The sequence below is a fragment of the Oncorhynchus kisutch genome, linkage group LG4 (genome assembly GCF_002021735.2).
Source record: "Oncorhynchus kisutch isolate 150728-3 linkage group LG4, Okis_V2, whole genome shotgun sequence".
NCBI classification, from domain to species: Eukaryota; Metazoa; Chordata; class Actinopteri; order Salmoniformes; family Salmonidae; genus Oncorhynchus; species Oncorhynchus kisutch.
The window spans coordinates 35,463,730-35,478,640 of NC_034177.2; the positions used below are offsets into that span (position 1 = coordinate 35,463,730).

The 14,911-nt window shown below is 42.9% G+C and overlaps 1 protein-coding gene across 2 annotated transcripts in view; it reads right to left on the reverse strand.

Annotated features, from left to right (window-relative positions):
* Positions 1 to 14,911, reverse strand: part of wnk1a (WNK lysine deficient protein kinase 1a) — a 47,873-nt gene that overhangs the window by 13,117 nt on the left and 19,845 nt on the right. For both annotated transcript variants that reach the window (XM_031822894.1, XM_031822893.1), the window contains exons 3-11: positions 9,067 to 9,239; positions 8,647 to 8,867; positions 6,846 to 7,003; positions 2,470 to 2,558; positions 2,049 to 2,268; positions 1,733 to 1,834; positions 1,295 to 1,631; positions 996 to 1,165; positions 787 to 837 (exon numbers count right to left, since the gene is read on the reverse strand). In XM_031822894.1, coding sequence (XP_031678754.1) covers positions 787 to 837; positions 996 to 1,165; positions 1,295 to 1,631; positions 1,733 to 1,834; positions 2,049 to 2,268; positions 2,470 to 2,558; positions 6,846 to 7,003; positions 8,647 to 8,867; positions 9,067 to 9,239 — 1,521 coding nt within the window. The remainder of the gene's footprint in view (positions 1 to 786; positions 838 to 995; positions 1,166 to 1,294; positions 1,632 to 1,732; positions 1,835 to 2,048; positions 2,269 to 2,469; positions 2,559 to 6,845; positions 7,004 to 8,646; positions 8,868 to 9,066; positions 9,240 to 14,911) is intronic.

The following is a 14,911-nucleotide window of genomic DNA, read 5'->3' on the forward strand; positions in this document are numbered from 1 at the left end:
ACACCTGCCTGCTACCATTCCTGAGCAAGCTCTGTACTGGTGGTGCCCTGATCCCGCAGCTGAATTAACTTTAGGAGACAGTCCTGGCACTAGGGATGTTGCCTGGTTTCCTCCAGACGTGAAGCTTGGCATTCAGGCCAAAGAGTTCAATCTTGGTTTCATCAGACCAGAGAATCTTGTTTCTCATGTTCTGAGTCCTTCACGCGCCTTTCGGCAAACTCCAATTTAATCCATTTAAAATAAGGCTGTAACGTAACAAAATGTGGAAAAAGTCAAGGGTCCTGAATACTTTCCGAATGCACTGAAAATGTAGAGGGAGGCTGTGGGTATGAGAGTAGAGGGAAGAGGTGTGCATTTACAAGGGACGGTTTTTATATAGTTGAGGGGGAAGCGATGGGTGGCAGTAACCTCCATACTACAATAACAAACAAAATACAACAAAGGGTAAGAGAGGGAAAGGTGGAAAAAACGAGAAAGACAGAGGGAGGCGAGCAGAAGGAAGGAACAGAGACCAAGAGAAAGAGGGCTGATAGAGAGGAAAAGCGAGGAAAATATAAGAGGGGGATACCAGTGCATCTGAAGAAAGAAAAAGAGAGACAATGGAAAGGAACACATGAAGAAACCGAAAGAAAGAGGGAGAGAGGGTCCACCATTGTTTTCAAAAACATGTCTACATTGGTCTTTTGGTAACAGCCCACAAGAACCTCTCATCATGGTGTTTCCATCTATGATCAGTTGAGGAACAGCAGTGGTGTGCTGTGATGTTATTGTGATGGAGACGTGTACCTGTTGTGGAGCCCCAGGGACAACAGTGGCAGTCTGGGCAGCAGGAACCACCTGACAAACAGGACAGAGGGAGGAGGAGAGAGGATAGAAGGAGGGAGAGAGAAAGTCAGATGTAGTTTCTATTATACTGTACACACAGAGACAAGAGTTGGGTACTGTTACTGTAAGAATATATTAAATACATTGCGTGCCACGATAATGACACTCACCATGGTCTGCTGTGGCTGCTGCTGCGATTGGTCGGTTTGGACAGGGGGCGTGGCCTGTGGGTATGGGGCCTCTGGCTGAGGCTGCTGACAGGGCAGAGAGCTGTATGACACCACCGGCTGAACCAGGTGCGTCTCGGGAAGGATGGAGGAACTATCTGTTATTTGATTGGCTGAAAGAGGGAGGGGTAAAGAATAGGTTTATTAATTGATAGTTCATAAAAACACTAGATTAAGACTAGGTCAATACTACAGAGCACTGAGTGCAACAAAAAAAAAAGTGCCAGGCAGAATGTACAGACCTGTCTCAGTCTGCTGCGGGTACTGGTCCACCTCTGGCGCCTCTGACTCTGGCTGGGCTGGAACTTGGGATGATACTGGGACTGGGAGCTGCCCTGTAGACTGGGGTATGTAGGGAACTCCCTGGGGCCCCAGCTGTGCCGTCTGAGGGGGGATGTCGGGTGTCGTCTGCAGGTTGGGCTGTGGTGGCTGCTGGGTGGGCTGTGGCTGGGTGTAGGGGGCAGCCTGTTGGCCTGGCTGGGAGGCCTCTGTGCCGGGCTGCTGCTGTAGAATTAGTTGTTCTTGTTGTCGTTGACCCTGCTCCTCCTCCAGCCTCCTCTTCTCCTGCTCCTCTCTCACCTTCAATATCATAACATCAAGTTCACCTCAGTTTAATTCATTTGAATGCAATATTATAAAACTTTACATTCAGGATTCAGAACTAAGATTCTGGTACAGACCTGTTGCCTCTGCTCCCTCTTCCTGCTGATGAGGGAAACCCTGTCCTTTATGGCCTTGGCCATGGTCTTATGGTCCCCTTCACACACGTAGCCAGACTCCACCTGCGACAGAGAGACACACACAGAGAGAGAACAGAACAGGGGACCAGGGAAGTGTTAGGACTTTAAAGATTCCTAAATAATCAGAAAGAATAGACTCCCAAGTGGCACCCTATTCGCTATTGGCCCTGGTCAAAAGTAATGCACTATATAGATAATATGGTGACGTTAGGGGTGCAGCCAATATCTCTGAAGTGGACATTGTGTCGTCACCCACCATCTCCTGGGCCACGTCCTCGGGGACGTCCTTGCTGAGGTCGAAGGAGAACTCGATGGCCTCGTTTTCCTTGTACTTCCCCTTCAGTTTCTTGACGTCCTCTATCCTCAGCCACAGCTTGATGGCCTCCATCTCCCCATCATCTTCCTCAGCCAGCTCCACACGCACCCCGGTCTCCTCCTGGAAGAAGGCATGGTTCAGCAGGTCCTTTATTGAGTACCTAGGAGAGACGGGAAGAGTAAAATCAACAGAGATATTTTTGACACAACAAAACCCTTTTAAAGTCTTCTCATTTTGAGAAGGTCCTGGGTGCATGAGTAGGAATACTCTCCCTGCATCCGTGACTCTATAGCTGGACTTCGCAGAAATCACACTGGGTAAGAGTGTCTGCTAAATGAACAGAATGTGAGTGTGAGCTGACCTCTCGTCCTTGTTCTGTCTGATGCATCCCTCGATGATCTCCTTCACCTCAGGGATGGCCACCTTGTCGAAGCTGGCCGGCTTCACCCCCTATAGGACACACACACACACACACACACACAACTCCCAGTCAACAACCCACACATGGTCAACGTAGAAAGATTATTCTTCCGTGATTCTAACTTCCTGGGCCTGTTTTCCCGATAGCGATGGAACAAGCTTACAAGTGTTTTATGATGCATCTTTCCATCAGAAGATGTAACATGGTTTTCCAAAACACCACACAGAGAAAAGTGTGTCATTGAGGCCTGTGTTGATATGGATTGGATCGAAAGAAAGGCAGCACTGCTCTGGGATCAGCGTTCTCCCTTTCGAATCTAATCTTAACATTAGAATTATTCCACAATACTGATGACGGATCAGCTCCTAGAGCGATATTATTATCCAAGGCTACAAATATTGATGCGCCTTATTCTAACGCATAACTATAATAATGAACTAAATCAAGATTTGGTACATCATTGCGCACATGTTACACATCATGAAATACATCGAGTCAAATAGATAAAAAGCACACAAATATCTAAATATAACTTCATTGAATTAACATGAAATTCTAATATATATATAGGTCTATGTAGCCTATACTGTATTTATCTTTTGATACAGTTCTCGGTTTTCATTTGAAGTTTCTTTATATCATTCACTTGTTATGCAAAGAAATCAGCAACTTTGTATTTGTAGTCACTGTCACACTTGTTCTGAAGCTATTGGCGGTCACAGAAAGAAAGATAAATATAGATTTGGGGTTTAGCGGAGATCTTCTGTGTATAAAATGACGCGAAAGTGCAAAACTGCATCTAACGACGTACTTAGCTGCTCTGAAGCAGTTGTTAAATAACAAACATTTTCAAGAGCAACTTTAGTAACAATGGTTTTGGGAAACCGTTCAGAGATTTAGCGATGCACCTACAAAAAGGTTCTAACGATGAAAGCAGCCTTAAGATGCTTTTGAGGAACCGGGCCCTGGTCTACTCAGGGTTGTGTTCTGGAGGGCACAAGGTTGCAGAGAGAAATGATGTGTACAAAGCTGAAATGATTCCATATTCTACATGCCAGAAGTATGTCTGTCTACATAATATATTTATATCTGAACGTTCTGTGGCATTGCCCTGTCACCTCCTAGCAGCACTGTATTAGAACAGAGTATAACCCTTTACTGGGCAGCAGTGCATGCTTTGTGTTTAAACCCATGTCATTTAATGTGATGTACTTGAATGTCCCAAATGTTTTTGTGGGAAAACATTGTTGAGGGGGAATAGAGTCACCGGTTACAGTGCTCTCATCTCAGAGCAAGGTTCAGTAGCTACAGTACCCACTGAACCCTGGGCCTGTTTTGAGGGCCACTGATCTAAATTCTACATGTGCATTTAGGAGTTATGGTGACACTCCCACCCTTTGAAAATTTGTGACTAGGGCTGTTACTGGGAGGGAGGGAGAGGGATGTAAATAAGGAGAGGATTTACTTCTGGGTAACAGAGATAAGCTCTATAGAGACAGCAGGAGACTGCCTGGCTCTACAGAGGTATGGAGGGCTGGATAAGTGCTGTAATCACAGTCACATTAAGACAGCTCTGATAGACAGTCATACGTTTGCACAATTCTGTGATAAGTATGTTGTGTATACTGATTCCTGGAATGCAAGTAACTTATCAAGGGAGTTTAACAATGTTTAACTGAGGTAAAAAGGTAACCTGTGTCATAAACAGGGTTGGGAAATTAACACCAACCCTGCCAAATGCGGGTAGATTTTGTAATTGGTGGGTAAGAATGTCTATTTCACCAGCAGGTGATCACACATATATTTGGAATATATACATTTTTTTTATCCATATGTTGAAGTTGGTCAAATTGACTAGAAAAGGCTACTAAGTGTGACTTTTTCCTCAAGTTTCTTGGCCAGTTATATCACTTTGTTCATATGCTAGGTTGATTTTTTTGTTAGTTACAGTGAACTCAAATTGTCTGCTGAAATGTTTTTTTTCTCATTAGAGACAAGTGCATATCCAAGTTACCACGGTAACAGCCAGTCCCTTAAAGGGGCAGCTGAGCGTTTGTCTCACCTATTGATTGTGCTTGATTCAGTAGGGATCTCTCTCCTAAAAGCTTTTATTAATCAACTTTTAGTCATTTCTTATCATTAAAAACTCTAAAATAGTTTAGATTCTACATTTCTACTTAAGCCATATCACTCAGCCTTTTGTAGCAGGTAAGCACTTTGTTGATTTGTGATGTTCAGCTGTAGAACTGTTTACTATCTAAACTTCATCTTTGAACCAATGTATATTAAAAAACACAGGTCACACACACATTATGAAATTAAGCAATATACCCCATTAGTTCTTACTATACTGAACAAAAATAAACTCAGTGTTGATCCCATGTTTCATGAGCTGAAATAATATTTCACAGAAGTTATCCATTTGCACAAAAACCTTATTTCTCTCAAATGTGCACAAATCTGTTAACATCCCTGTCAGTTAGCATTTTATCCTTGGTCAAGATAATACAGCCATCTGACAGGGGTGGCATATCAAGAAGCTGATTAATGGAATCCTGACCTGTTCACCGGATGTGCTACCTGTCCCAGACCTGCTGTTTTCAACTCTCTAGAGACAGCAGGAGTGGTAGAGATACTCTTAATGATCGGCTATGAAAAGCCAACTGACATTTACTCCTGAGGTGCTGACTTGCTGCACCCTCGACAACTACTGTGATTATTATTATTTGACCATGCTGGTCATTTATGAACATTTGAACATCTTGGCCATGTTCTGTCCATCTCCACCCGGCACAGCCAGAAGAGGACTGGCCACCCCACATAGCCTGGTTCCTCTCTAGGTTTCTTCCTAGGTTTTGGCCTTTCTAGGGAGTTTTTCCTAGCCACCGTGCTTCTACACCTGCATTGCTTGCTGTTTGGAGTTTTAGGCTGGGTTTCTGTACAGCACTTTGAGTTATCAGCTGATGTACGAAGGGCTATATAAATAAATTTGATTAAAACTCCATGATCATTACATAAATTAACCTTGTGCTGGGGACAATAAAAGGACCCTTTAAAATGTGCAGTTTTGTCATATCACAATGCCACAGATGTCTCAAGTTGAGGAAGCGTGAAATTGGCATGCTGACTGCAGGAATGTCCACCAGAGCTGTTGCCAGAGAATTTAATGTTCATTTCTCCACCATATGCTGCCTCCAACATCGTTTTAGAGAATTTGGCAGTACGTCCAACCGACCTCACAAATCGCAGACCACGTGTAACCATGCCAGAGCCCAGGAGCTCCACATCTGGCTTCTTCACCTGCGGGATCGTCTGGGGCTGAGAAGTATTTCTGTCTGCATTAAAGCCCTTTTGTGGGGGAGAAATTCATTCTGATTTGCTGGGCTTGGCTCCCCAGTGGGTAGGCCTGTGCCCTCCCAGGCCCACCCATAGCTCCGCCCCTGCCCAGTCATGTGAAATCCATAGATTAGGGCCTAATGCATTTATTTCAATTGACTGATTTCTTTATATGAACTGTAAATCAGTAAAATCTTTGAAATTGTTGCATTTATATTTTTGTTCAGTATAGATATAATTTCTTGTTTTAGAAAAACAGAATGCATGCTCATCCGCTTATATTTTTGTTGTAATTATGGCTAAAATAATATTGTCTGGTAAAAAAAAATCTGAGTGTCTGGTAGATAAAAAAAAAAATCTACCTGCGACAGTAGCTGGTGGACCAAGAAGTGAATTTCCCACCGTGGTCGTGCAGCGCTCACGGAAGTGAGAAGGTGTACCTACTACCTCCCAGTGTAGTTGATGAACAACTGTGATCATTGAGCGTGGCAGCAGAGATTACATTACTAGAATGGCAATGCTGATTGGTGACAAAATAGGCTCACCTTCCATATCCATTTCTAACCATAAATCATGGAGTATCTATGTCGAGGTGTGTGTGTTATTGCTCCTCCTTTGGATCCAAGCCAAAGACCATTTCCAGTATCAGCCAGAGGGAAATAACAGGGCAGTGCAGGACAACAGGGAGAGGGGGGTGGCAGAGCGGGAGGACAACAGGGAGAGGGGGGTGGCAGAGCGGGAGGACAACAGGGAGAGGGGGGTGGCAGAGCGGGAGGACAACAGGGAGAGGGGGGTGGCAGAGCGGGAGGACAACAGGGAGAGGGGGGTGGCAGAGCGGGAGAGCAACAGGGAGAGGGGGGTGGCAGAGCGGGAGGACAACAGGGAGAGGGGTTTGGCAGAGTGGGAGAACAGGGAGAGGGGGTTGGCAGTGGGAGGACAACAGGGTTCATGGAATGAGGGTTGAGGCCGGGGAGACTTACGCTGGTGACTCTGCGGTAGATCTGTGCAGCGTTCTGGCACTCGGAGTATGGGTACTCTGAGGTGGCCATCTCCAGCATGCACATCCCAAAGGCATACACATCCACTGACTCGTCGTACTTCTCCTCATACATCTCAGGCGCCATGAACTCAGGGGTACCTTAAATCAAATACAACCATTCAGAACTCTGTGTCTCTCTCCCTCTCGGAGTGTCACACCCAAAACGCCCCACTTCTCCTCTAACCGAAGAGGAGGAAGAAGAAGAGTGACCCGTCGCCGCTGCCTCCGGGTGAGCAGAGCCTGCGAGAGGAGAGAAAGAGAGAGAGAGAGGGGGGAGGAGGAGAGCAACAAAAAAAAGGGGGGAAGCTGGGCTCAGTTAGACTGTAGTGAAAGAGGCACACGTCTCTCAGTGTAAGACCTTGTTATCTGGGGGGGGGGGGGGGGTACACCTAGTATAGGGGTCTAAAGAAGATGGCTGGTGTACAGAACACACTGTGGGAAAATTGGTGTTAGACACATGTCAGTTCAACTACTGACAGACTGTAGAATTACCCAGTTTACCGGTCAGAACCCGGTTATTGAGTTGAGTGATCAGGGGCTTCAATATGGCAGAGAAGGGGCATGAATTGTAAGACTAGCTATGGAAATAACTTGTGTCAAGACCTTACCTTTCACAAACAAACACTCAAACATCACCCGTTTCATACAAACTTACCTTTAAGTAGGCTGACTTACCTGTCCTCATTGACCTGGGGAGTAAGGTGTTACGGTGAGGGCCCGAGAGAAGCAGATCTCATAGCTAGTTAATGAAACAGTGTGTGGCTGGACACCAGCCGTATTCAAATAGCAGATACTCTGCTTTCAATCTTCTGAGGGTCTTACACAGAAAAACTCAAGATGGATATTTGAAATGAATAGGTTTTTGTAAGATGTGTGTCACAGTGCACTCGCACACTTACCAGGCCCATAACAATAGTCACTTACCAGCAGTACCCTACTTATTCCTTTACTGCAGCATGGAGCACATCTGAGGCTACAGCCTACAGTACAAAACATACCCGAGAATGAAAGGAAAAAAAGAAAAAAGGTCTGATAAAGGAGAAGTGGGTAGGGGGGGGCTTTCCAGACAGAAAAAGAAGCAGACATTCTCTCTGCTCCTAAAATGGTTTAAAAGACAGAGAAACACTGACAAAAACCTGTGGGAGCAAACCCTTAAAAAAAAGAGAGACAAACGGGAAATGTTATTGGCATCATTGGCAAACAGACCACATATTTCCAAACCACAGAGCAAAGACCAGTCTGAGACAGAACATAGAACCAGTGGCCATACCCGTTGCCCTGGTCTGGCTAGCCTGACGGTTAAGGCATGACAGGTGGATTGAGATTCATATTTCACCGAGAGATTGGAGGCGCTACTTACTCTTAGTAGGAGCCTGACACAGCAAACTTTCACTCTATGGAGGAAAAAGACTATCTAATCGATTCTGTCACTGAGTAACCAGCCCCGGCGGACTCACTGACATGACAGTGTGTAAAGAAAGGGTTTGTGGGTCTCCCCCTGACCTGGCCTCCGCTTGTGCTGTGGTTTGATTGGAGAGCTGAAACATTGTGGTCTGTTTTCCAACCACATTGTCATAAGAAAAAGATGATCAGAAACAAAAACCTAACCCCCCCCCAATCAAACCCTTCATAACCTCAAGGTCAACCACAGTATAAGAACCTTACACAAGACATCCCTTTGGAGTGTAGCGAGGAGGAAAGCAGGGCACAGTAAAAGGAAGTGGGTGATATTGGAGTCTTACCTATGACACTCTTGGCGAAAGATGACCTCTTGAGTGTGGCCAATCCCAGGTCTCCTATCTTGACGGAGCCTGTGGGGCCGGTGATGAAGATGTTGTCACACTTCAGGTCCCTGTGAATGATGGGAGGGGCTCGGGTGTGGAGAAAATGAAGGCCCTTCAGGATCTGCCTACACCAGCTCCTCAGAACCTTAATCTTCATCACCTTGAAACGCTTCAGATACCTACAGAACAGGACAGATCTAGGGTTAAAGATGGACGTCACACATCCATCCTCATTACAATTCACTGACTCAGGAACCTAGTGCAGACAGTTTCATTATGACCATCGTTGAGAAAGAACACACAGAAGAGAGCAACACCATTTGCATGACGTCCAGCACTGGACTGGTGTTGACACCTGTGTGTAAGAGTGATACTCACGTTTTCAGTGTTCCGGAGGTCATGAGTTCTGTGACCAGCACAATGCACTTCCTGCCTTTAACGGGGGCCTCCCAGGATTCATAGAAGCGGACAATGTTGGGGTGCTGCAGCCCCTTCAGCATGCCAGCCTCCTCCTTGAACCGCTGCCGTTCCGACTTGGACAGCTTGCGGTCCTATGGGGGGAGGGGTCATAGGAACATCAGTGTTAGACAGTCAGTAGAGAGAGAATAAACACAGGTCTATGAGAGTAGATTTAGCTTACAGACAATATGGCATATACTCTTTTCATTCAGCAAAGGTCAAACAACAATGCGAACAGTAGCCTTTTACTAGTATGATGTCAAAGTGAAAGTGGCTCTACGTCGTGGCACAAACATTCATGTTGATGCTTTTTTAAGTGTGGGGATTTGCAATATGAGGAGTGTTTAGCTCACTAAACTTTTGGAAAGAGGTCAAATCCTCAAACATTTCTGTGAGCTTGCTTTCAGTTAGCGAATGCTTGGGACAGAATACATCATCACTTGTTTATTTCAAAGCAGTATAGTGACTGAGTTGGACAAAAGTGCTTGACAGTTCATAAAAAACAAGTACGAATAGGCCGACGTATATTCATCAAATTACAGTACCGGCCAAAAGTTAGAACACACCTTGTCCTTCAAGGGTTTTTATTTATTTGTACTATTTTCTACATTGTAGAATAACAGTGAAGACATACAAACTATGAAATAACATAGTAATCAAAGAAGTGTTAAACAAATAAAAACATGTGAGATTTTTCAAAGTAGCCACCCTTTGACTTGATGACAGCTTTGCACACGCTTGGCATTCTCTCAAATGTCTTCATGAGGTAGTCACCGGGAATACATTTCAATGCTCCCGAGTGCGCAGCGGTCTAAGGCACTGCATCTCAGTGCTTGAGGCGTCACTACAGACAACCTGGTTTGATTCCAGGCTGTATCACAACCGGCCATGATTGGGTGGCGCACAATTGAACCAGCGTCGTCCAGGTTTAGCCGGTGTAGGCCGTCATTGTAAATAAGAATTTGTTCTGAACTGACTTGCCTTGTTAAATGTTGAATAAAAAAAATAATTAATTAACAGGTGTGCCTTGTTAAAAAGTTCATTTGTGGAATTTATTTCCTTCTTAATGCGTTACAGTCAATCAGTTGTGTTGTGACAAGGTAGGGCTGGTATACAGAAGATGGTCTTTTACCAAATAAGGCTAAGTCTATATTACGGCAAGAACAGCTGAAATGAGCAAAAAACGACAGTCCATCATTACTTTAAGACATGAAGGTCCGTCATTCCGTAAAATTGAAACAACTTTGAAAGTTTCTTCAAGTGCAGTCGCAAAAACCATCAAGCGCTATGATGAAACTGGCTCTCATGAGGACCCCCACAGGAAAGGAAGACCCAGAGTTACCTCTGCAGCAGAGGATAAGTTCATTAGAGTTACCAACCTCAGAAATTGCAGTCCAAATAAAATGGTCAGAGTTCAAGTAACAGACACATCTCAACATCAACTGTTGAGGAGACTGCGTGAATCATGGTCAAATTGCTGCAAAGAAACCACTACTGAAGGACACCAATAAGAAGAGAGTGAATAAGAAGAGAAGAAAGACAAGCAATGGACATTAGACCGGTGGAAATCTATCCTTTGGTCTGATGAGTCCAATTTTGAGATGTGTTGTTCCAACCGCTGTGTCTTTGTGAGACGCAGAGTAGGTGAACGGATGATCTCCACATGTGTGGATCCCCACCGTGAAGCATGGAGGAGGAGGGGTTATGGTGCTTTGCTGGTGACACTGTATGATTTATTTAGCATTGAAGGCACACTTAACCAGCATGGCTACCACAGCATTCTGCAGCGATACGCCATTCCATCTGGTTTGCGCTTAGTGGGACTATCATTTATTTTTCAACAGAACAATGATCCAACACACTTCCAGGCTGTGTAAGGGCTATTTGACCAAGAAGGAGAGTGGTGGAGTGATGCATCAGATGACCTGACATTCACAATCACCCAACCTCAACCCAATTGAGATGGTTTGGGATGAGTTGGACCGCAGAGTGAAGGAAAATCAGCTAACAAGTGCTCAGCATATGTGGGATGGTTGAAAAATAATTTCAGGTGAAGGTGGTTGAGATAATGACAAAAGTGTGCAAAGCTGTCATTAAGGCAAAAGGTGGCTACTTGAAGAATCTAAAATATATTTGGATTTGTTTAACTTCTCTAGGGTAGGGGGCAGCATTTGGAATTTTGGATGAAAAGCGTACCCATATTAAACTGCCTTCTACTCAGGCCCAGAAGTTAGGATATGAATATAATTGGTAGATTTGGATAGAAAACACACCAAAACTGTTAAAATAGTTTCTGCGAGTATAACAGAACTGATTTGGCAGATGAAAAAGTGTGGAAGTAGAATTTGTTTGTAGATTTCTATTTAATGCCATTACAGTATCCATTGACTTAGGACTCAAATTGCAGTTCCTATGCCTTCCACTAGATGTCGACAGTCTTTAGAAATTGTTTCAGGCTTGTATTCTGAAAAATGAGGGAGTAAGAGCAGTCTGAATGAGTGGACCCTGCTGTGTCACAGAGCTTTTTCATGAGCGAGACCAAGAGAGTGCCTTTCTTGTTTACCTTTTATATTGACGACGTTATTGTCCGGTTGAAATATTATCGATTATTTAGGCTAAAAACAACCTGAATTGAATATAAACATCTTTGACATGTTTCTATGAACTTTACGGATACAATTTGGATTTTTGGATATAAATAGACTTTATCGAATAAATGGAACATTTACTGAATAAATGAATGTCTTCTGAGTGCAACCATATGAAGATCAAAGGTAGGTGATACATTTTCTCTACTTCTACTTGGCTGGTTACAGTTTGTAATGATTTGTTTAATGGGCGATGTTCTCAAATAATCGTAAGGTATGCTTTCGCCGTAAAGCATTTTTGAAATCTGACACTGTGGTTGGATTCACAAGAAGTTCATCTTTAAAACCTATGTAAAATGATTGTATATTTTCGGAATTTTTATAATGAGTATTTCTGTATTTGAATTTGCCGCTCTGCAATCTCACTGGATGTTGGCCAGGTGTGACGCTAGCGTCCCACATACCCTAGAGAAGTTAACACTTTTTCAGTTACTACATGATTCCATGTGCAATTTCTTAGTTTTTTTCTTAGTTCACTATTATTCTACAATGTAGAAAATAGTAAAAATAAAGAATAACCCTTGAATGAGTAGGTGTGTCAACTTTTGACTGGTACTGTACATTAACTTCTTTGGGATATGTCAGACGCTAGAGTCCCACCTCACCAACAGCCAGTGAAATTGCAAGGCGACAAATTCAAAACAGAAATCCCACAATTCAAATTCCTCAAACATACAAGTATTTCACACCATTTTAAAAAGTAAACTTCTTGTAAATCCAGCAACAGTGTCCGATTTCAAATAGGCTTTAGGGCGAAAGCACACCAAACGATTATGTTAGGTCAGCACCTAGTCACAGAAAACCATACAGCCATTTTTCAGCCAATGAGAGGGCTCACAAAAGTCAGAAATAGCGATTAAATTAATCACTAACCTTTGATAATCTTCATCAGATGGCACTCACAGGACTTCATGTTACACAATAAATGTGTGTTTTGTTCGATAAAGTTCATCTTTATGTCCAAAAACCTCATTTGAAATTGGTGTGTTATGTTCAGAAATGCATCGCCTCAAACAAACATCCGGTGAAAGTGCAGAGAGCCACATCAAATTACAGAAATACTATAATAATAATAATAATAAATATTATAATAATAATAATAATAATAATAATAAAAGATACAAGTGTTATGCATGGAATTATAGATAAACTTCTCCTTAATACAACCTCTGTGTCAGATTTCAAAAAGGCTTTACGGTGAAAGCACACCTTGCGATTATGTTAGGTCAGCACCTAGCCACAGAAAAACATACAGCCATTTTCCAAAGAAGGAGAGGTGTCACAAAAGTCAGAAATAGCGTTAAAAATATTCACTTACCTTTGATGATCTTCATCGGAATGCACTCCCAGGAATCCCAGTTCCACAATAAATGTTTGTTTTGTTCGATAAAGTCTATCATTTATGTCCAAATACCTCCTTTTTGTTCTCGCGCTTAGCCCAGTAATCCAAATGCATAATGCGTGATCACTTGTTCAGACGAAATGTCAAAAAAGTTCTATTACAGTTAGTAGAAACTAGAGGTCGACTGAATAAATCGGAATGGCCGATTTCAAGTTTTCATAACAATCGGAAATCGCTATTTTTGGGCGCCGATTTAATTATATTTATATATATTTTTACACCTTTATTTAACTAGGCAAGTCAGTTAAGAACACATTCTTATTTTCAATGATGGCCTAGGAACGGTGGGTTAACTGCCTCGTTCAGGGGCAGAAAGACAGTTCACCTTGTCAGCTCGGGGGATCCAATCTTGCAACCTTACAGTTAACTAGTCCAACGCAATAACAACCTGCTTCTCTCTCGTTGCACTCCACAAGGAGACTGCCTGTTATGCAAATGCAGTAAGCCAAGGTAAGTTGCAAGCTAGCATTAAACTTATCTTATAAAAAACAATCAATCATAATCACTAGTTAACTACACCTGGTTGATGATATTACTATATATATATATATATATATTATCTAGCGTGTCCTGTGTTGCATATAATCTGACTGAGCATACAAGTATCTGACTGAGCGGTGGTAGGCAGAAGCAGGCGCGTAAACATTCATTCAAACAGCACTTTCGTGCGTTTTGCCAGCAGCTCTTCGTTGTGCGTCAAGCATTGCGCTGTTTATGACTTCAAACCTATCAACTCCCGAGATGAGGCTGGTGTGACCGAAGTGAAATGGCTGGCTAGTTAGCGCGCGCTAATAGCGTTTCAAACATCACTCGCTCTGAGCCTTGGGGTGGTTGTTTCCCTTGCTCTGCATGGGTAACGCTGCTTCGATGTGGTGGCTGTTGTCATTGTGTTGCTGGTTCAATCCCAGGGAGGAGCGAGGAGAGGGACGGAAGCTATACTGTTACACTGGAAATACTAAAGTGCCTATAAGAACATCCAAAGGTCAAAGGTTAATGAAATACAAATGGTATAGAGGGAAATAGTCCTATAATAACTAAAACCTAAAACTTCTTACCTGGGAATATTGAAGACTCATGTTAAAAGGAACCACCAGCTTTCATATGTTCTCATGTTCTGAGCAAGGAACTGAAACGTTAGCTTTCTTACATAGCACATATTGCACTTTTACGTTCTTCTCCAACACTTTGTTTTTGCATTATTTAAACCAAATTGAACATTTCATTATTTATTTGAGGCTGAATTGATTTTATTTATGTATTATATTAAGTTAAAATAAGTGTTCATTCAGTATTGTTGTATTTGTAATAATGACAATTACATTTTTGCAAATTATTTTCATTTTATTTTTTAAATTAAATCGGCGTTGAAAAAAAATCATAATCGGCCGAACTCTAGTAGAAACATGTCGAACTATGTATAGAATCAATCTTTTGGAAGTTATCATAAATCTTCAATAATGTTTCAACTGGACAATTCCTTTGTCTTTAGAACTGAAAAGGACCGCAGCTACCTCTCACGGCCACGCGCATGATTTAGCTCATGGCATTCAGACACCTGACTCAAACAGCTCTCATTCTCTCCCCCTTCACAGTAGAAGCCTGAAACAAGGTTCTAAAGACTGTTGACATCTAGTGGAAGCCGTAGGAAGTGCAATATGACTCCATAGACACTGTATATTCGATAGGCAATGACTTGAAAACTACAAACCTCAGA